This window comes from Schistocerca gregaria, chromosome 1, assembly GCF_023897955.1.
Source record: "Schistocerca gregaria isolate iqSchGreg1 chromosome 1, iqSchGreg1.2, whole genome shotgun sequence".
Classification (NCBI taxonomy): domain Eukaryota; kingdom Metazoa; phylum Arthropoda; class Insecta; order Orthoptera; family Acrididae; genus Schistocerca; species Schistocerca gregaria.
The window spans coordinates 846824142-846847595 of NC_064920.1; the positions used below are offsets into that span (position 1 = coordinate 846824142).

At 45.7% G+C, this 23454-nt stretch overlaps 1 protein-coding gene across 1 annotated transcript in view; it reads right to left on the reverse strand.

Moving 5' to 3' along the window:
* Nucleotides 1–270: 270 nt before the first annotated feature.
* LOC126272623 (uncharacterized) overlaps nucleotides 271–23454 on the reverse strand; it is a 30288-nt gene continuing 7104 nt past the window's right edge. The window contains exon 3 of the mRNA XM_049975585.1: nucleotides 271–962. Within this exon, the coding sequence (XP_049831542.1) occupies nucleotides 788–962 (175 nt within the window). The 3' untranslated portion in view covers nucleotides 271–787. The remainder of the gene's footprint in view (nucleotides 963–23454) is intronic.

Consider the following 23454-nt stretch of genomic DNA (forward strand, 5'->3'; position numbering starts at 1 on the left):
ATTTATTTCCAACTTTTCCGTTGGATTTTCCAAAAATTTTCTTTCATACAAACCTTGCCATAATTGGTCAAGCCATTCTCAGGTGATGATCTTTCATACATGTGGCAACTAATTTTTGTTTATGTAGAGTACATGTTATTTCCTAGAGTCATATGACAGAGTATGTCTCAAGCTACTGTGAAAGGCAGATTCTTTGTGAGATATCTTTGATTTTTCAGTAAAGTAGTTCATTGTAGTACCTTTTTTTTCACTAAGAGAAGCTACTCCAAATACACATCAAAACATTTTATTTCATTTATTTCAGGCTAATAGTGGTTGTACACTTACAAAATACATATTCAAAATGGAGATATCCTTCCTGGGTATATAACATATTCAACGATGTATTTTTTTTTTTTTTTTAAAGGTTGTTACAAACCAGTTTCAACAAACAAAAATATGAGGGTGACTGCCAGAAACAACATTCCTCAATATTTAAAAATTGGAAAGCACAACAAAATACACAAAGGAAATATACACAGAAAAATATCCTGTTGCTTTCTGAGGTGTAATCAGCATGCCTCTTTAATAAGAAATACATTTGTAATAAGGGTGCAGTCATTGATCAAAGTGACTACAGTTAAGAATTTGTATCTGGGAAAAATGCTTGGCACTTTTAAATTTACATAACAGTAAATATTATATGGTAACACATAATGAAATTGGTGACTCCTTTACATTGAAGCTAAATTATCTAATTGTACTCCGAAAATTCATAACATACAAAGGGTACTTTCATAAGAAAAACTCAGTTTTTCACCTGTGAGTCAACAAACTCCAAATAATTTGTTCCAGCTTTTACTAATCCAAGTGCTGACGATATGCCACAGGTTGTAGCAATAATACTGTTCTCCGGCAGAATGCTCCTCATTACTGCCCACATCAGAACAGAGCCAAAACTGAACATTAGAGCTCCAAATACACTGTGAAATGAAACAAAAATAAATTAAACTTTCTTGACATCAAAGTAACACTAGCATGATGAGTGAATACATCACAGTTGATAATCTAAATATGAAAATTAAAAATCAAACTGGTTTTCTGTTTTCAGCAATGGTATTTTTAAAATGTAAAATTCCATGAGGGTTGTTCAATCGCATCATACTATTCCCCACTCCTTCAGCTACAAAACTCTAATTTTCAAAATAACCTCCATTCAATGAAATGGCCTTATGCCACCTTACTGGGAGGGCCTGTGTGCCCTGCATGGTACCACTCTACTGGTCAATGTTGGTTGCATCCATCACCTCCCCATCATCCACATACTACTTCCTGTGGAGCGCTGCCTTCATGGGGCCATACAAGGAGGGTGCAATACCCAGTTTGTAGGGTGGATGAGGAAGAACAGCCCCATGAAGTTTTGTGAGCTCCTCTCAGCTGTGGAGACTTGTGTGAGGACTTGCATTGTCATGAAGGAGGAGAAATTTCTTTTCATTTTTGTGGTAATGAACACACTGAAATCATTCTTCAATTTCTGACACTGCATGAGCCACAGCTGTGTGGGGCCAACCAGCACGTGGGATATCGAACAGGTTTGTGTGACCTCGTTGCGATAATGACTAACGTCTTGCCCAACAATACTCCATGGTTTTGTTCACTGCCAGGCGTCCATAGACATTCTGCAAGCACATATGAATATCTGAAATTCTCTGGGTTTTTTTTCCAAAAGAAATTCAGTGACAGCTCTCTGCTCGGAACACACCTCTGTTACAGATACCATTTTCAAGGTTACATATAGTGCAGCCACATACCAGAACTTCATGAAACTATAGGGGTCAAAGTAGGAATATTCCATGTGTCCCACAACCAAATTGCACATATTTTCAACCAAAATTGTCTGAGAAAGAAAAATGTGTTGCATTACTTGCTGAACACCCCTCAAAGTGAAGGTTTTCAGAAGGCAAAATTTTAAGTCCAATACAAATGGAAGAAACATTATTCATTGAGTGGGCATCAATGATTCACTACTGAACTGCACATACTTCCAAAGTCACCAGACACCATTGTCGCACTAAAAAAGTGAGTTCAAAATTGGTGGATTCCCCCTTCAAATTTTGAGCTGTCTCATGACATGGAGACAATTTTCAATACTGATTTGTGATGGATAATATTGATCTCACTACACATTTGACAACAGTCAATGAAATGGCACACAATACAAAACAAGAACATAATGACAATGAATCATGCTATGAAGGGCAACATGAATTGTCAGGAGTTTATTTGATTCACTGAACAGCACCATGGAAATGTTGAAAACCCTGCATTGGGAGACCCTTGAAAATTATCTAGTGAACACCCACTTACAAAAGTTTCAAGAGCTAGTATTAAATAAAGAATCCAGAGATATTTTTCAGCCCCCTATGTATCACCCCCATAAGGACCACGAAGACAAGGTTAGACTAATTAACCCACACACAGAAGCTTAAAAGCAGTCATTCATCCCCACACTCCATGCATGTTTGGAATGAGAAGAAATCTTAACATGTGGTACCACATTATGTATCCTCTGCCATTCCTTCACAGTGGTTTGCAGAGTATGTACACTGGTGTTGAATATTACCAAAAGGAACTTATTTACTTCCCATCCACAAATTGCATCTCCCACACAGGAACTGTTGTAAAGTCCGGTGCATCTATTACACAGTCCAGATTTTGTCCCTTGTAACTCTCATTGGTTCAAGTTGCTGCTGAATATCTAGGTACAAGCACTTTTGCAGGTGATGCGGTTGAATGGCATTGATAAAGTAAATGAGAAAGGCCACAGGCATCTGCAAGGAGGAGAGAGGGATCCAGGGGAGGCAACTGCCCCTCCTGGAATCTGGGTACAGGCTTTTTATTCATTATGGAATTCTCACTAATTTCTAGCAATGATTCTCTGTGACTTACTAAACTGCAGACTTAACACTGCCAAGCAAGATGAGAAACCACTAATGTATATATAATTTGGTTCTCATGATGTTCATGGGAAATTATGCCAATTCATTGATGCAGCAGCAGGCTCAGTGCTGTTCTACATTCACACTGAATGCAAATCTTTACAAAGCTGGAGATTTAACACTGCCAAACAGGATGGGAAATTACTACCATATTTAACTTTTGATTGTCACACTGTTCACAGGAAACTGTGCCAATTCACTGATGCAGCAGCAGGTTCAGTGCTGTTTTGCATTCACAATGGATGCAAATCTTAACAGAAACATGCCAAACAGTGTCCTCAATCTTTCATCTGTAGTTTCCTGGTACAATCCTTATCAAACTCCACTAAAGGACCAGTCCAACATCCATGGCAAGCATATTCCAACTCTGATTCCCAGCATAACATAAACATAGTAACAATATAGGTGCCCATCGACTGTCCCCAGTATCTGTAAGAGTTCCCATTCCCACTCCTGCACAACAGACGGTAATTCACTGTTTACCTGTGAACAGAGAAGAATTTGGTGGCTTGCTAATTATACGTTCAGCTTCATGTGGCACACTGCTACAGTGGACTCTGAAGAACAAAGCCATGCTATATTGTAAACATATCCTAAATTACTATTTTCTGTACTAGAAGAGAAGAAGAAAGTATAAAATTTTAAAGTCAAAGAGATGTCCATCCAGAATTTTGGAATTTCTCAAATTCTACTGTGTGTCACACAGTAGCATATGTAGTCACAGAGCTATAAAATCTGCAGTCTGACTGATGCGAGTCCAGTTGATATGGTTGCACAATAATGTGAGAGACTGAAGAGATGCCTTGGTTCAGTCCTAAGCTTTTAAATGCCAGTTTTGCCAGCCTACCTGAGGCTACGTTTTGGGAAATTCCCCACATTTATCTGTTTTTGTTTTGGTTTGTTTTAGGTCGCAAAAACAACTAAGGCCATACATGCCCACGTCAGAACAGGAGTTAAAAACAATTACACATTATGCCCAATCGATGGGAGGAAATATAGCTAAGACCAAGGAATTCCTCTTGGAGAAAGGTCCATAAAATATGCTGTAGAGACAACAGAGGTGCAGAATTAACAATTACATGTCCTTCGCCATATTGCTAAGATGTATAAAAAGTAAAACATGGATGACAGTCAATAATTCAGATGGCAAACATACATTAGAATGTAAATGGTTAAAAAAAGGGCATTTGGTCAGAAAATGGTGAAGTGTCAAAGGTTGATGACAATGAGCACAAAGTAGAGGGAGACCACCACTTACATTTTGATGACTAAAATGACAGTGTACAATATGCAACTTAGCTAAAATGATCTTGTGGCGAGAGGACTGAGAGAAGATGGCCAAGCCACCGGGGGAGATTTAATTCCCCAGAGCTTTTCCCATAAAGAGAAGACCAGTGGTGACGCAAAAGTGACACCACCTACTGACAGATGGCAACACAGATCATCGGAAGGCATGGGAGAACTTGCAGGTTGAGATAGGAGGACTGCAGACATGGCAGCAGCCTCGTTTGCCGTCCAACTAATGTGACCAGGAACCCACATAAATATCACGGTGGCTCCTTCAAGAGTGAGCAAGTGGAAGCTTTCTTGGACCCGTTGCTCTAAGGTATAGACAGTGTACAGCACACAGAGGTCTGGGGGGCACTGGGGTGTCAGAGAATGACACAATTGAAAAGCCTATGTCGCCAAATATACTGCATGCCCTGATACAGAACAAAGAGGTCTGCTGTAAATACTGAGCTGTGTTCAGGAAGCCGATTCAGAAAAAATGTTGGTGCCAATGGCAAAGGCACACTTGACGCCACAGTAAGTCCAAGTGTACACAAAGGTACTATCGCTAGGTTCTGTGCAAAGTTCAAGAAACTTACAGCAATAGATCGAATCTGGAGTAGTTTCCTTAGGAAGGTGAACATGGGCCACTGCACGAAGCCAAGGTGGTGAAGGGTTCACACCCATCAGGAAAGTGGCATGGAGTTTGAAGTTACACTGGTGAGGCAATAGCTGAAAGAGAACTCCAGGAGGTAAAAGAGAAGAGGGATGCACCCGATACTGGCAGTTAAAGGGCTCATCGAAGAAGGAGGCATAGGATGGGTGGCTGGACATGGCAGACAAATAGCATGCGTATCTGCTCATTAGAACATCATGCTGGTATGACAGCAGTAGTTTGGCTGCTCTTGCATAGAGAATCTCAACCAGGCTAGTGGAAAAGGCACCAGTGACCAAATGGATTCCACAATGGTGGATTGTATTTAGACGGCATAAGATGGATGGACATGGAGATACATAAATGAAATACCCATAGTCTAGTTTTGAATGGACCAGGAATCGGTACAAATGGAAGAGGATGGTCCGATCCGCTCCCCAGGAAGTACCACTTAGGACACGTAGGAAACAGGGGGACTAGGTACAGCGGACAACCAGGTAAGACATGTGGGAGGACCAAGAACGTTTCCTGTCAAGCACGAGCCCAAGGAATTTCATAGTTTCAGTGAACAGAAGAGCAACAGGCTGCAAGATGTAAAGACAGTGGAAGAAACCTAGTGCACCGGCAGAAATTCATATGAACAGTTTTGTCAGTGGAAAAGCGAAAGCCACCGTCAACGCTCCATGAGTAAAGACGATCAAGACATTGCTGAAGACACTGCTCAAGGAGACAAGTCCACGCTGAATTGCAATAGATCACAAAATTGTCGATGACTAGGGAGCCAGATATGCCCGGTGGCAGACAGGCCGTAACAGGGTTAATGGATAGAGCACAGAGGATAACACTCAGGACGGAGCCCTAAAGCATCTCATTTTCCTGTACACATGTCCAATTAGGCAGAACCCACAGGGACTTTGAAAATCATGTCTTTTAAAAATTCCTGAAGGAAACCAAGGCAGGCAGCCTCAGAAGCCCCACATGTAAAGAGTACAGAGGACACCAGTCCTCCAGCACGTGTCGTAGACTTTCTCAAAAAAAAAAAACAGAGCCACAGTCTGGTATTTCAGCAGAAAACTGTTTGTGACATTGGTTGACACAGTGACGAGATGGTCAACCACAGAACAGTGCACTCGGAATCCACTTTGTGCAATGGTTAGTAAATTGCGAGACTCGAGCCACCATACCACCTGGGCTTGAGTCATACATTCCATCGTATTGCAAACACAGCTAATAAGAGAACGCGAGATGGTAGCTAAAAGGAAGGTGAGTGCCCTTACCAGTCGTAGGTATGGGCATGACAGCGCCGTCATGCTAGTGTCTGGGAAACATGTCCTCAGCTGAGATGCAATTATACGTATGAAGGAGAAATTACTTGCCCATTAGACAAAGGTGCAGCAACATCTGAATATGAACATTGTCCAACCTTGGGGCAGAAGTGCATGGTGAAGTGAGAGCATGAACTAGCTCCCTCGTAGTAAAGGTGGTATTGTAGCATTCAGAATCCTGAGAGGAGAAGGGTATTAACCGAGCCTCCTTCACTAATTTCCAATGGAGGAAGGCAGGGTGATAGAGGGTGGAGCTCGAAATCTCCGCAAAATAGCAACCTAAGGTGTTGGAGATGGCTGTAGGGTACACAATGACATCATCTGCTATGGTGACGCTGGAAACTGGGAAATGGACCTTGGTCCCAGTGAGCCACTGGACATTGGCCCACCCCACAGAAAAGGGAATGGAACTGTTAAAAGAACTAGTAAAGCAAGTCCAGCTAGGGTTTTTTGGAGTCCTGAAGAATGTGACAACACAGTGCCTGCAACTGTTTATAACAAATACAGCTCGCCATCATAGGATGATCATTAAAAATGCAGAGAGCACATCTCTGCACTCAAACTGCATTGCGGCACATATCAGTCTACCAAGTGACTGGGACATGGCACTGTAAAGATGAAGTATGAGAAATGGAACATTCTGCAGTGGTAAGGATAATGTTTATAAGGTATTCCATCTGGTCATCATAACTGGGGAAATGTTGTTCAGCGAAGGCCGTAGGGGGCAGTGAAGCCTCCAGTCAGCCTCAGAAAGCTGCCAGTTGTGTTTACTCATGGGTGGGGTAAGAGTCAGCAAACGGAAGGAAAATGGTCAACTGAGTACGTGTCACAGAAAACGGACCACTCAAGACAACAGGCAAGCTGGGCAGTGCAGAATGAGACGTCCAAATGGGAATAGGTGTGTGTGGAGTCTGAAAGGAACAAGGGTGCTCCAGTTTTAAGGCAGATGAGGATGAGTTGATTGAGATGGGCAGCCAAGAGGGTACCTCTCAGCCTGGTTCTGGAAGAGCCCCAAAGGAGATGGTGTGCATTAGTCACCAAGCAACAGAAAGTGGTTAGGGAGTTGACCAATAAGCTGGAGGAAGTCATCCCAAGTGACACCGAATGATGGAGGGATGTAGACGCTACAAAGAGAAACGGTGAACCGAGGAAGGAAAATGCACATTGCAACAGGATGCAGCCAGTTGTTTGATGGGGTGGTTTGAATATGACATCTAGGATGAGTAACATGCCTCCCCCATGAGATAGAATGTCATTCTTGGGGGAAAGTCAAGGCGGACTAGAAAGAAATGCAAGTGGTCAAAGCAGTCACGAGAACGCAATTTTGTTTCCTCGAGACAGAAAACAAGTGGACGCTGTAATTCCAAGAGCAGCCGAATTCCTCCTTGTGGGGAAAAAGGGAGGAGGGGAAAAAAATGAAAGGTTTTCACCTCAGCAGCTGCCGAGTGCCAGCCTTCAACTCACTGTTACAGGGCACAGAGGTTGGAGAATCCTATTCCATGAGATGCACTGGGATTCTCACTGGGCTGGCCTGCGCATTCCAGGGCAGAAAAACAGTTTGCTGTGCACACTGGTGAAAGAGAGTTTGGCTGGGTAAGAGTAGAACGTGGTGACACCTTTGAAGAGGATTACTGAACCAGCAAAGGAGAACACTGTTTGCCTTTGTTTGATTTCTTGGAGCTTTTCCAGTTGGCAGAGGAAGATTCAGATGTTTGTTGGCTGGGAGACATAAAAAGTCTTCATGGAAGTATTCCTTCTGTTCTTTCCAGCCTGCCTGTTAAGTAGCAGGTGATTCCACTGACCTGACAGAGGTGAAGACGTGGTGGCTTGTTGCACACCTGGAGGAAGAGGAGATGGGGATGCTACTGTGACACTGGGTGATTTTACAACAATGGTGCTGAATTTGAGGTCGCAAGTCTGCGTCTCTGTGTCCTTTGTGAAGCAAAGTATAACAAGACAGCACTGTAAGTGCCAGATGGTAAAATGCAGTGACTAGCCAGCAACTTGCTAGTGACAGGGCAAGGCACTTTTTCCTTCACTTGGATCTCCTGGGTAGCCAGCTCATCAAGATACACCAGACATCCTCAGGCTGAGGTTGCATGTTTCGCCACTGCAACTGATACAGCGGGTAGGAGGAGGAGGAGGAGGAGGAGGAGGAGGCAGGCAGGCAACCGTCTTCATGACCATCCCTACCACAAGTAACACATTTGGCCTTGTTTCGACAGGACAGTCAAGTGTGGTTGTAATGCTGACACTGGTAGCAACACATTGAGTTTGAAATGTTCGGTCAGACTGTGATGACTTCATAGCCTGCTTTGATTTTTGATGGAAGCACTATTTGATCAAATATGAGAAAAAGAGTGTGTGTAGGCACTAAGATTGCATCAACCTTTTTCATTACCCGTTGGACTGCAGTGATGCCCAATCTCAGAGGTAAGTTTGGATTTCTCCCTCAGTCAGGCCTTCGAGCAGCTTAGTGTAAATAACACCACATGATTAATTCAGCATTCGACGTACCTCAACACATATGGGATAGTTGTGAAGGAGTGAAACTGCAAGCAGTTGTTGGGCTTGAGAATCACAATTTGTCTCCAAAAGCAAACTGCCATTACATAAATGAGAGCAGGATTTCATACGATTGGCAATTGCAGCAACACTTCTCTGAATCATAAATGGATTAACCATAGCAAAGGACTGAACTCCTTCAGTTCGTGATACTATGGGGAACTGAGATGCAGCTGTGAGAGTATTTGAATCTTTAGCCTCATTCCGTTTACTTTTAGTAGATGTAAACTGAAATGGTGATTAGCTCAATGGGACAAAATCCAATACGATTGCCTGCGTCTCCGATGGTGCACTCTCTCCAACAGGGAGGGGGGGGGTGGGGCGGGGGGGGGGGGCTCAAAGGGGGGGCTCAACTGCCTTAGGTGACTGTTTACACCTCAGGTCACACCTACCAAGCTCCTGACAAGAGGGACCAATTGGCAATTTGGGAAGGTAACAGCCCAGGCCATTGACCCTTCCTGGGTCTGGCCTGTACCAGGAGATAGGTGCAGATCCTACCTGTCAATCCAGGGCTGGGAATTATGCATTACCCAGTCACCTGTTATGCAGCAGACGTATAGGTTGGCCTTCAGGAGCACACAGGGAAGGAGGAGAAACAAAGAGGAACATCAAATGCCAAAGCAGAAGATGGATAGTAGATGGAGAATGAAGGAAGGAAGGAGGAAAGAAAGAAAAAAAGCAGTGTGGGGACTGTTCTGATGTCAGATACCAAAAATTCAAAACACATTCCAAACCAAATATCCCAGACATGTTTCCCCTGGAAGGGGAAAAAGAACAGGAGGAGGACAGACATGCAGCACAGAAGGGAAAAATCCTGCAAAGGCTGGGGGCCCATGGTGGCCAAGCACGAACTCATGAAAGAGTGGTGAGCTCCCTGGGGGCCCACATTTACCTAGTCATATACTGGTGCTAGGATACGCTTTACCTAAACAACCACAAAAAATTTTCAACATTTTGTTCAGCGAAAGTTACACTATGAAAAATTAAAAAAACAGCAAGCATGAAAATAATGCAAAAAGTTCATAAATGTGAAAATTTGAAATCAAGCTAAGTATTGCAGACATTATTAAGGATCAATAAGTGGTTTTTTAAAAATGTATTCACTTTTGTTCCACTTCAAGGGAGTATTAATGAATATGTCTGCTTGTGTCTGTGTATGTATGGATGGATATGTATGTGTGCGCGAGTATATACCTATCCTTTCTTCCCCCTAAGGTAAGTCTTTCCGCTCCCGGGATTGGAATGACTCCTTACCCTCTCCCTCAAAACCAACATCCTTTCATCTTTCCTTTTCCTTCCCTCTTTCCTGACGAAGCAGCCGCCGGTTGCGAAAGCTCGAAATTTTGTGTGTGTGTTATTTTATTGTGCCTGTCTACCGGCACTTTCCCGCTTGGTAAGTCTTAGAATCTTTGTTTTTAATATGTCCTTACTTTCATTTATATGTAACAATATAATCATTCACTCTGACTTTCTTTATATTTCAGAATTTTAATTTTCAATATATACCTAACAATATTGCAATATGAATAAAATATTATGAATATTTTCTAGTTACATGACTTCTTGTATACCTCTGATTTAATCACACAAGAATCTAATTCTGGATCACTGAATCAAAAAGATGATATCCATACTTATATTAATTTTATAAAAAGATATACTTTGCACACACATAGTATGAAATTTCCTTACCATTTAGGTATCACAGTCATATACATTACAAGCACAATGTGGACATCTTTCAATAATTTGAGATACAATAAATTTAGAATACTACTCCTTACATACAGTTTTTGAGGCACAAACCACTTTAAAACTTCCAAAATCAGTTACATAAAAAGGGCAATTTTATAATCTTGCCTGCTCTTAATTAAATTTTTTTGGGCGTCATGGAGTGGGCAGATTACTTTTATGATGCTGGAATGAGAAAAGCTCATACATAGATTCAGAAAATTTAGTGCTTTAAAACTCTTTTGTGGAAATGTGTACAACTCTTTTTTTTTTGTCATTTTAGTACTATGAAAAGGGGACTACGAGAAACTGAAACCTATAGTTTTCCGTTTACAGCTTGTCACCTCAACTGTTGAGTGACATTTCATTTTCAATGCCTTATAGTAATGAGATTATTAATGCCACTGATAATTTAAGCGTTTTAAGTCAATGGTGCTCTAAATATTACCACAGAAAATTTTGCAAAAGTTGTTGAGTATCTCCACTAGATTCAAATTTAAATCTTTGGTGAAGGTGAAGGTGAATAGTCAGTACTTGTGGTGACTGATATTAGGTTTCTAACTGTGTATTTGATGCACATTGTGGATTCAACTTTTTGGCAGTGATTCTTTATTGATGGATGTTGTGAAAGATCATCAGGGTGGGGTTCACAGAGTGGCAGTTGTATGCACCACATAATAATACTATATGAACAAAACTACTTGATATTTGGGTATTGCCAACAAATATAAACATTAAATGAGAACATGAACTTCATGACAAGTATTTATGGGGTGGAAAAGGGTTTTTAGAAAGAAAATTCCAAGTTTAATACTAATACTATTAGGAGCTGAAAGAGAGAGTGCTTCATGCTCTGTTTAGTCATCGCACTATTTATATAGTGACAGCATACTGGAAGTTGTGGATCATGTCAAATAAGTAGACAAAGTATTGCCAGACATTAAAAACGCATTTATTCAGTATCACACCAATGCTTATTAACAAAAGTAGACTCACATATGGTAGCAAACGAAATTTGTGATTGTATTGAGGATTTCTTGGTACAGATAAAGCTACAAGTTATCTTGGATGGAAAGACATCAACAGATGTAGAAGTAACCAGGTGCAGATGCACAGTTCATTTCTGGGAGGAGATGAGGGTGGGAGTGTCACACTTTCATACTGACTCCCTCCTCCTCCCCCAAATAAAGCATGCTGTCATCACCACTATTAGCTATGATTTTAATAATAATAATAATAATAATAATAATAATAATAATAATAAGGATAAAATATGCAGAATACTTTAATATAATAATTTGTTTACACCAGCATTTAGTGAGTCACTTTAGCATAATATTTCACAAACTGTAGTTATTCCATAAACTGCAGTTCAGAGAAACACAGCACACATTTGAAAATTTGAGACATACATGTGTCATGCAATTTACTGAAGAAATATGATAGCAACAATTTCTTACAAATTTAATGTTATAATCTACACTATACAAAATAGAAATGTGCACTAACTGTTACCAATATTTTATTAAGCACTACAAGTGAGAAAATACATATTTACAAACTATGGCTAAGCAAACAGGTGTATGAGGTTAAATGCTGTGGGGGGGGGGGGCAGGGGAGAGATGGGCGGGGGATGGTGGTGGTTGTTGGGATGTTTAAGGGGGACTAAACAGCTAAGGTCATCAGTCCCCCATTCCAAAAACAGGCGAGACGAAAATTTACGGAGCAGGTAAAACCCCAAGGGGGGAGGAGACACCCCTCCCCCCAGTCACTGAAAGAACACCAATGTGGCAGTGAACGCTAGAGACAAGAAGAGTACAGACGAACACCAGACAGAAAGAAACGGAAGAAAAGAAGAGGGCCGGAGACTGGTTGACTGACCATGAGAACAAAAAAAGGGAAAGAGTCAACCATCCGAATACACGCTGAAATCTGCAAACAATGAGAGACTCAAGGACAAGAGACACAGAAAGGGAAAGGGGCAGGACCCCCCTAAATGGAACCATAAAAAGGACTACCACGGATAAAATTTAAAACGTCGTCAGCCATGGAGGCATCGTCGCTTAAAACCAAAGGCAACGTGCCCGGGAGATTAAAAGACTGCTGGAGGGTGCGCAGTCGGGGACACTCCAACAAAATGTGGGCGACCGTCAACCGGGACCCACACTGACACAGGGGGGGGGATCCTTCTGAAGCAAAAGATGTCCGTGCGTCAGGTAGGTATGGCCGATGCGGAGCCGACACAGGATGACAGAGTCCCTGCGAGAAGCCCGCAGGGAGGACTGCCACACATCGGTCGTCTCCTTAACAGCCCGCAGTTTATTCGGCGAAGTCAGGCTACGCCAGTCGTCATGCCACATCCAAAGCACCTTACGGCGCAACGCCAGCTGCAGACCACGAGCCAGGAGGCCGATCTCCAAAGTGGGGGCGTTGATCGCCCCTTTGGCCAGCCTGTCGGCACATTCGTTCCCCGGGATGCCAACGTGACCTGGCGTCCAAACAAAGACCATCGAACGACCAGAGCGGGTAATGGCAAAAACAGACTCCTGAATAAAGGATACCAGAGGAGAAGACGTATAGCAGCGGTCGATAGCCTGGAGGCTGCTCAGGGAGTCACTGCAGATGACGATGGACGTACCTGAGCAGGAACGCATATGCTCAAGAGCGCGCAATATGACCACCAGCTCTGCAGTAAAAATACTGCATCCAGCCGGCAAGGAGCGCTGTTCAACATGGGCAGCGTGAGCAAAAGCGTAGGCAGAACGACCATCCACCAGGGAACCATCAGTGTAGACAGGCTCACAGCCTGAAAATGAGGCGAGGAGCGCAAGAAAACTGCAACGGAGGGCCACATGCGGAACCGAGTCCTTGGGTTCCCGTGCCAAGTCCAGGCGGACGGACGGCCGGGGCATACACCAGGGAGGCGTGGGTGCACGGACCCGGAAGGGTGGCAGAAGAGGGAACGACCCCACTTCCAACAGCAGGGACTGGACGTGGACAGCAATGGAAAGCCCAGACCTACTTCGCCGGTCGGGCAGAGGGAGGACCCTGGCAGGGAAAAGCAGGCGATGATTGGGATGGCCCGGTGAGCAATGCACGTGGACAGCATAGTCGGCGAGCAGCCGGTGGCGGCGAATCCGCAGTGGGGGAACCCCGGCCTCCACCAGTAGACTATCCACGGGGCTCGTACGGAAAGTGCCAGTTGCAAGCCGAACCTCACAGTGGTGTATGGGGTCCAACAACGTCAACAATGAGGGTGATGCAGACCCATAGGCCAGGCTCCCATAATCAAGCTTGGACTGCACAAGGGCTCTGTACAATCGCAACAGCCTGCAGCGATCTGCACCCCAAGACGCGTGGCTCAGGCAGCGGAGGTCGTTGAGGTGCCGCCAGCACTTTTGCTTCAGCTGAGTAATATGAGGAACTCATGTGAGCTGGGCATCAAAGACGAGTCCTAAGAAGCGGCTGGTGTCCACCACTTCAAGTAGGTGACTGTCGAGGTAAAGTTCCGGATGAGGGTGGACCGTCCAATGCCTGCAGAAGTGCATAACTCGAGTCTTGGCTGCAGAGAACTGAAATCCATGAGTCAGAGCACATGATGCCGCCTTGCGAACGACTGCTTGCAGTCTGCGTTCGGCGACTCCTGTAGTCGTTGAGCTAAATGAGATGCAGAAGTCGTCGGCATACAAAGAAGGAGACTCCGACGACCCCATGGCTGCAGCCAGACCATTAATGGCCACTAGAAATAAGGAAACGCTCAACACCGAGCCCTGCGGGACCCTATTTTCCTGTAGATAAGATGAGCTAGAGGCGGCACCGACTTGCACCCGGAAAGAGCGGCGCAAGGATGTGATGCCTCCATGTTGTGTCATACGCCTTCCGCAGATCAAAAAATACAGAAACAAGATGCTGACGGCGGGCAAAGGCCGTACGGATAGCAGATTCCAGCCGCACCAAATTGTCCGCAGCAGACCGGCCCTGACCGAAGCCACCCTGGGATGGAGCGAGGAGACCGCGCGACTCAAGGACCCAACACAAACGCCGCCCCACCATATGTTCGAGCAATTTGCACAAAACGTCGGTGAGGGTAATGGGACGAAAGCTGTCCACCGCCAGAGGGTCCGCACCGGGCTTCAAGATGGGGACAATAACACCCTCTTGCCATTGCGACGGGAACACGCCCTCACTCCAAATGCGGTTAAAGATGGTGAGGATGTGTCTCTGGCAGTCCCTGGAGAGATGCTTCAGCATCTGCGCATGGATGCAGTCCGGTCCTGGTGCCGTATCAGGGCAATCGGCGAGGGCAGCGAGGAATTCTCTCTCGCTGAAAGGAGCATTGTATTTTTCAGAACAACGTGTGTTGAATGATAACGGCGTCCGCTCGGCGTGCTCCTTTAGAGAGTGAAAGGCAGGAGGATAAGTTGCAGTCGCAGAGCTCATAGCAAAGTGCGCGGCAAGGCGGTCAGCAATGGCGGCAGCGTCAGTGCAGACAGCGCCGTCCAGGGAGATTCCAGGGACACCCATAGGGGTCTGGTATCCATAAATCCGCCGGATGCGGGACCACACGAGCGACGGGGAGACACGGGAGCCCAAGGATGAAACATTCCTCTCCCAGCACTCCTGCTTACGCCGTGCAATAAGACGACGGGCCAAGGCACGGAGCTTCTTAAAGGCGATGAGGGTCTCCAGAGACGGGTGCCACCTATGACGCTGGAGAGCCCGCCTACGGTCGCGAATAGCCTCAGCAATCTCCGGCGACCACCAGGGGACAGCCTTCCTCCGAGGGAGTCCAGAAGAGCGGGGGATGGCAGCCTCGGCCGCAGAAATAATTGACGTGGTCAAGACACGGACCACCTCGTCAATGTCACCCTGTGGGAGAGAAGCAATGGTGGCAGTGGAAGTAAAAGCCGGCCAGTCTGCCCTGTTGAGAGCCCAGCGGGGCAGGCGCCCAGAAGAATGACATTGGGGCAGTGACAAATAGATGGGAAAATGGTCACTACCACACAGGTCAGGATGCACTCTCCAGTGGAGGGATGGGACAAGTCCGGGGCTGCAAAGAGAGAGATCGATGGCCGAGAACGAGCCATGGGCCACACTGAAATGCGTGGGAGCACCGGTGTTCAAGAGGCTAAGGTCGAGCTAAGCCAACACATGCTCCACGGCACGACCGCGGTCATCAGAGACAGTCCCACCCCATAGAGGGTTGTGGGCATTGAAATCGTCCAGAAGCAGCAATGGCGGCGGGAGTTGAGCCAGCAGCGCAGCCAAGACATGTCGGGGGAGCTGCCCATGCGGAGGAACGTAAACAGAGCAAACAGTAATAGCCGGCGAGAGCTCAATCCTGACAGCGACTGCCTCTAAAGGCGTCAGAAGGGGTACTGGCGAGCTACGGACAGAGTGGTGAACAAAGAGGCAAACTCCACCTGAAGCTCGTTGACAGGCAGCGCGGTTCTTATAGTATCCCCGATAAGTGCAAAGGGCAGGGGTCCGCATTGCTGGAAACCAAGTTTCCTGAAGAGCAATGCAGAGAACAGGGGAAACACTCAGAAGCATCCGGAGCTCAGGCAGGTGGCGGAAATAACCGCCGCAATTCCACTGGAGAATGGAAGCAGGAAGGGACTGGGAGGGCGTGAAGGCGACTAAGAGGCAGACGGCGCCTCAGAGCCAACGGCCGCCACCGGGCGAGAGTCAGCTGCGTCCATAGGAGAGGCCCCTGAGGGTTCTGTGAGGGCGAGATCTGTGGCAGAGGCGAGGATCTCCACCTCATCCCCAGAGCCAGAACTATGTACAGAAGGCGGTACTGAAACCGCCGGAACGTCCTTCTTCTTGGACACGTTTCGTTCCTTCTTCTCGCATCTGTCCTTTGGCTTAGAGGGCTGGGAGTTTCTCTGAAGGAGCGTCGGAGGCTGACGACGACGCAGAAGCCCTACGACCAGCAGGTGGCGGAACCTTCAGCCACTGGCTGACATCCGGCTGGGTAGGAGAAGAAACGGAAGAAGGGAGGGCCCCGAGGGACCCCTTCCGCGAGAGAGAGGAACCGGCAGAGGCAACGCCGGCGGAGAAGGAGGGGGAGGGATCGAGCCCCCTGGTTTTTGAGCAGATGTCACTCCCAAAGCATGTGCTGGGGGAGTGACAGAGGAGGGTTTGCCCCCAACTGCTTAGGGGGCAACAGAGGAAGGCTTGCCCCCGGACACGAGGGGGGCAGACAGAGATGTACGGCCCCGATGGCCCACTGAAGGCGGCACAGATGATGCGACAACTGCCGCCCGCGAGGGCGGCGATAACGTGGCTGCAGCATAGTATGTTCGAAGTGGGACAGGATACAACCTTTCGAATTTCAGTTTTGCCTCGCGATAAGTAAGCCGGTCCAGGGTCTTAAATTCCATTATCTTCCGCTCCTTACGAAGAATGGGGCAGTCCGGCGAGCATTGAGAGTGGTGTTCCCCACAGTTGACACAGACTGGCGGAGGCGCACATGGAGAATCGGGATGAGAGGGGCGTCCGCAATCTCGACATGTGGCGCTGGATGGGCAACGGGAGGACATATGTCCAAACTTCCAGCACTGGAAGCACCGCATCGGGGGAGGGACGTATGGCTTGACGTCACAACGGTAAACCATTACCTTGACCTTCTCAGGCAATACAGCACCCTCGGAGGCCAAGGTAAAGGCACCGGTGGCCACCCTGTTAGTCTTGGGTCCTCTGTGTACACGACGGACAAAATGCACACCACGTCGTTCCAAGTCAGCTCTCAGCTCGTCGTTGGATTGTAACAAGAGGTCGTGATGGTAAATAATCTCCTGGACCATATTTAAGCTACTGTGGGGAGTGACGGTAACAGGGACGTCTCCCAGCTTATCACGCAATAGCAACGCCCATGACTGGGCTGGGAAGGACGTCTTGAGGAGGATGGACCCATTCCTCATTTTAGACAACCCCGCCACTTCCCCAAACTTATCCCCAAGGTGTTCCACAAAAAACAGAGGCTTTGTCGGAAGAAAGGAGTCACCATCAGTCCTGCTGCAGACAAAGTATTGTGGTACATAAGGCTCCGGCTTGGCACTAGATCTGCGTCCCTCCCACGGCGCAGCCAATGAGGGGAACGACTGAGGGTCATATTGTGCAGCATCAAATTCAATTCTGCCTTGCTTAGAGACGCTGGTGGCAGTGCGACCACCAGCTTGGTGAGATTTATTGCGCTTCCTTGCGCCACATCCGCCCAGATGCCACCTACTCCGAACGAGGGCTCTCCCCAAGGGTGGCGCCACCCAGCCAAAGCAACGGGTACCTGGCCGATATCCCATTGCCCGGAGTCCCCGTGCCCCAGACAAGATGGGCACATACTCCTTGGCATGCATGGGGAGGAAACAGCTCTGGCATCTGTAGTGCGATCCCTGCGTGGTCAGGGGGCTACCACCAAGAGGGTACATGACGACCCCACCACAAAGGACTGGCTACAATGCTGGATTTTAGGTGTTGAAAGGGTCCACAGTTGTCGTGGGCGCTAAGAAGGGGATTGCGCACAACATGAGGAGGCAACCCAGGAGACATGGGGTGTAAATCCCGCCACACGACAATAGATAGCATGCAAGATGGTGGTGCACGACGGACCAATAGAAAAACACCACGTAAGACGTCCTCCCCCTAATGGCATGCACTAACAACGAAAATTTTGAAAATTGGAGGTCAAACCCAAGAGGGGACCATCACATAACGCCGAAACGTTTGAGACTCCTTTTAGCCGCCTCTTACGACAGGCAGGAATACCGCGGGCCTATTCTTACCCCCGAACCCGCAGGGGGTGATGGGCGGGAGAGAGATGGGCGGGGGAGAGATGGGCGGGGGAGAGATGGGCGGGGGAGAGATGGGCGGGGGAGTAACAGATCAAAATACACATAGAATTGCTGATACTGCAGTTAACTCTTTAGGGACTGATGACCTTAGATGTTAAGTCCCATAATGCTCAGAGACATTTTTAGTTAACTCTTGGATTTGGATTATGAATGGGGAGGTGGAAACTATGGATTCAAACAGTGAACTTAGAACTAATCATATTAATATTGACAAGGTAATGAATGTTCTGGCAGAATATAAATAACTTAGGACTAAAGGAGACCATTCACTGAACAGTAAAAGCGCTGAGCTATAGAAGGTACACAATTACTAACAAAAAGATAGAGGGGCTGGCCAGTACTTACCTCAGCTCAGTACAGCTGATAGAAACACAAAAAGCAACCGAAAATTTAAGTTCCTAGCTTTCGGAATAAATGTTCCTTCATCAGGGACGAGAGAGGGGAAAGAAAGGGAAGAAGGGAAAGTGAATTTAGTTACTCACAACCCGGGTTATGAAGCAACAGGGAAAGGAAAATAGGGAGGGTAGCAAGGATATCTTTGGCTTCCCTCTGACAACCATGCCTCCATCCTTGCTACCCTCCCTGTTTTCCTTTCCCTGTTGCTTCATAACCCGGGTTGTGAGTAACTAAATTCACTTTCCCTTCTTCCCTTTCTTTCCCCTCTCTCGTCCCTGATGAAGGAACATTTATTCCGAAAGCTAGGAACTTAAATTTTCGGTTGTTTTTGTGTTTCTATCGGCTGTACTGAGCTGAGGTAAGTACTGGCCAGCCCCTCTATCTCTTTGTTAGTAATTGTTTCACATCTTTATATGAGATTTTCCATTAATTAGTTAGAAGGTACACAATGAAAGATAATTCTGATAGCCTTCAGACAAATCATTTGACACACACACACACACACACACACACACACACACACACACACACACAAAAGGAGCTACATTGTCCTGACTGAAAACATAGTGCTGGGACTGTAGTTTGGCAGGTGCACAGGGTGGGTAGAAGGAAAAGGGGTGGGGGGAGAGGTAGGTGGTAGCTCGAGGAATGCAGCTGGTGTGCAGGATAGGTGTGTGTGTGTGTGTGTGTGTGTGTGTGTGTGTGTGAGGGGAGGGGGCAGCAGGTGCACGGGCATTGAAGTCAGTTATTTGTGTGGTACGTGGTGGTGATGACATGGAGGTGGGGAATGGGAAGGGGTGATAGGAAAGAAGATGGGGAGGCTGTTAAGTAGAGGGTTTGGTTGCAGTGTGTTAGCAAAGATTGAGGCCAGAAGGATTTCAGGAGTGGAGAATCTGTTGCAAGAATAACTCCCATCTGCATAGTGAGGATAGGAAATCTTATTGCAGGCTAGGTTTGGGGGGTAATGCCTGTCTGTGAGGGCTTTTGTGATACCTTCAGCATACTGGGCAACCATTTCCACAGGTGACCAGGAAGAATGGGTGATATTTTTTAGTGTGGAAGCAGTGACAGATGTCAAAATGCATGTACTCTTGGTGGTTAATGGGCTTAATATGGATAGAGGTATCAGAGAAGTGGAAGTCGATGACCAGGAATGTGGCACACTGAAGAGGACCAGTTGAAAGAGATGTGAGAGAAGGTTTGAGGCTGTGAAGGCATGAGGACAGGGAGTATGGCTCTGTGTCCAGACACGAAAATATCACCAATGAATCTGAACCAGACAAAGGGTTTTGGAGGTTAGGAAGGCTTTTTCTTGATGGCCCATAAACAGATTGTCACAGCAGGGTGTCATGTGGCTTCCCATGGTCATACCACCAATTTGTTTACATACCTTTCTCACAAAGGAGAAATGGTTGTGCATGAGGATGTAACTGGTTGATGTCTAAGGAATGAGATAGTTGGTTTGGAGTCAGAAGGATGATGAGAAAGGTAATATTTAACAGAAGCCAGGCCGTATGAAAGAGGGGTGTTGGTGTATAGGGAGATGGCATCAACAGTGTCGGTAGGGTTCAAGGTGGTAATAGGGTGGGTTGGTGTGTACACTTTATATCAGAGGCTAGACTAGGAGCAACTGTCTGGAGGCAATGGTCAACAAGAATGGAGATTCTTTCTGTGTTAGCACAGTTCCCATCTACAATGATTTGTTAAGGATTATTGGATTCATCAAATTCGGGACGCATTTACGACCAATCTATAAACATCCTGGTACATCACTATGCCACTCCCACTCCCAGCCCATTGCCAAAGGGGTCACATCCCTGGGAAAGATCTAAGTGCAAGAACTATCTGATTCACGTACCCAGCACATCCTACTCTACTCCTGTCACATTGTTATCCCATTCCATCAGAGGAGGGGCCACTTGGGAAAGCAGTCATGTCATACACCAGCTCTGCTGCAATTTTTGCACAGCATTTTATATAGGCATGACCACCAACTAACTGTTCATCATAATGAATGGCCACAACTGAACTGTAGCCAAGAACTGAGTTGACCACTCAATCACGAAACATACTGCTGAGCACAGTTAGCTCAAGTTCAATGGCTGTAACACAACCCATGCCATCTGGATCTTGCATCCTGGTATCAGCTTTTCTGGCCTTTGTAGATGGGAGTTATCCTTACAACACAGCCTTCCTGTGTGTGTTTGTGGATTATGAGTACTCAACAGCTAGGCTATCAGTGCCCATACTGATATTAGAGGCATGAATGTGGTTAAAATAACATAAAAAAGAAGAGCAAGTCTTACACAAACACATACACTCTTCCGCAACATCACTCTTTAGCTGACATCCTTTACTATAAAAATGGTATATGTTCTAAAATCGGCAATAAAATACAAGTAACATAAGGAGAAAGCTAAAATAATCACACAGCAAAATTTGATTGGCTGATCACTTATAAAACATATAGATTTGCATGCCAGCCTGATTACACATTAAATATTCTCCCTGAAAGGTTAGGGAACAAGTTGAACATTTTACAAAACCTTAAAAGTTGTACCACATTTATTTGACAGACCTTTAAAATAGAGGGCAAATCTATTGGCAAATGAGTTGCTGCCCTCTTGTCTAAATATAAAACACAATCTACTAAAATGTGATGTACTGAGATCTGCATGCCAAGAGCACCACACATTGGAAAGTCCTCTAAATGGATCAAGAAGCCAAGTGTTCTGTCACTGGAAGGAGCTATGCTATGACCAAGCTGTTGGCTTTACCAGACACAGCTGATTGTCTGTCAATTCCAGTCACTCTTCTTCCCGACAACACAAAACTCTGTACCTCAAAAATGAGGCAATGACATGTAGGGGGGATGGCACACAGAACTATCTGAGTGTTCTGATATGCCTCCTTCGCTGCTACATGTTCCATTTAGTTTTCCTTGAGACCCATGTGCCCTGGTGCCCAGCAGAAAGACAATTGTCTCCCCTGCCTTTCTAGGTGGAGGAGAGTGTTCGGGGCATCCTGGACTACTGTATCCACTGGGTGCAAGTGTAGGGAGTGAAGGACACTTGGGGAGGGGGAGAGAGAGAGAGAGAGAGAGAGAGAGAGAGAGAGAGAGAGAGAGAGAGAGAGAGAGAGAACAGATGAATTTAGTGGTCACAATACAGCGTATCTCCTCCAGTGCCCTCAAGATCACATACCTGTATAATTCAGCATCAAATACAGTGAATTATTGTGGTATCCCTGATCCTTATGACATGATTAGGGAAAACAACAGAGCAACAAATGAAGTCCCCATGTTTAGAGCCATCCGTGAATACAGATATATAGTTGTCGTGCTCATGTGTCAGTTTTGCATATCCAATGGGATGATCCTTTGACATGGATCTGCATGAGAACACAAAGACTTGATTTAATTTTAAAAAAAACCTGATCTAGCTTCCTTCTCCCATGATTTAAGTATAAAACATTGATCCACCTACCTTCTCCCATGATTTAATTATAAAATATTGATCCACTTACTCAATTCGCTCATGCACATCAACTGCAAGAAGAAAATATAAAAATGCAGTAAATGAAGCAGGCAAAGAGGAATACAAACGTCTCAAAAATGAGATCAACAGGAAGTGTAAAATGGCTAAGCAGGGATGGCTAGAGGACAAATGTGAGGATGTAGAGGCTTATCTCACTAGGGGTAAGATAGATGCTGCCTACAGGAAAATTAAAGAGACCTTTGGAGAGAAGAGAACCACTTGTATGAATATCAAGAGCTCAGATGGAAACACAGTTCTAAACAAAGAGGGGCAGGCAGAAAGGTGGAAGGAGTATATAGAGGGTTTATACAAGAGTGATGTACTTGAGGACAATGTTATAGAAATGGAAGAGGATGTAGATGAAGACGAAATGGGAGATAAGATACTGCGTGAAGAGTTTGACAGAGCACTAAAAGAGCTTAGTCGAAACAAGGTCCCGGGAGTAGACAACATTCCTTTAGAACTAATGACAGCCTTGGGAGAGCCAGTCATGACAAAAATCTACCATCTGGTGAGCAAGATGTATGAGACAGGCGAAATACCCTCAGACTTCAAGAAGGATATAAAAATTCCAATCCCAAAGAAAGCAGGTGTTGACAGATGTGAAAATTACAGAACTATCAGTTTAATAAGTCACAGCTGCAAAATACTAACGCGAATTCTTTACAGACGAATGGAAAAACTGGTAGAAGCGGACCTCGGGGAAGATCAGTTTGGATTCCGCAGAAATATTGGAACACGTGAGGCAATACTAACCTTACGACTTATCTTAGAAGAAAGATTAAGAAAAGGCTAACCTACATGTCTAGCATTTGTAGACTTAGAGAAAGCTTGTGATAATGTTGACTGGAATACTCCGTTTCAAATTCTAAAGGTGGCAGGGGTGAAATACAGGGAGCGAAAGGCTATTTACAATTTGTACAGAAACCAGATGGCAGTTACGAGAGTCAAGGGACATGAAACGGGAGCAGTGGTTTGGAAGGGAGTGAGACAGGGTTGTAGCCTCTCCCCAATGTTATTCAATCTGTATATTGAGCAAGCAGTAAAGGAAACAAAAGAAAAATTCAGAGTAGGTATTAAAATTCATGGAGAAGAAATAAAAACTTTGAGGTTCGCCGATGACATTGTAATTCTGTCAGAGAGAGC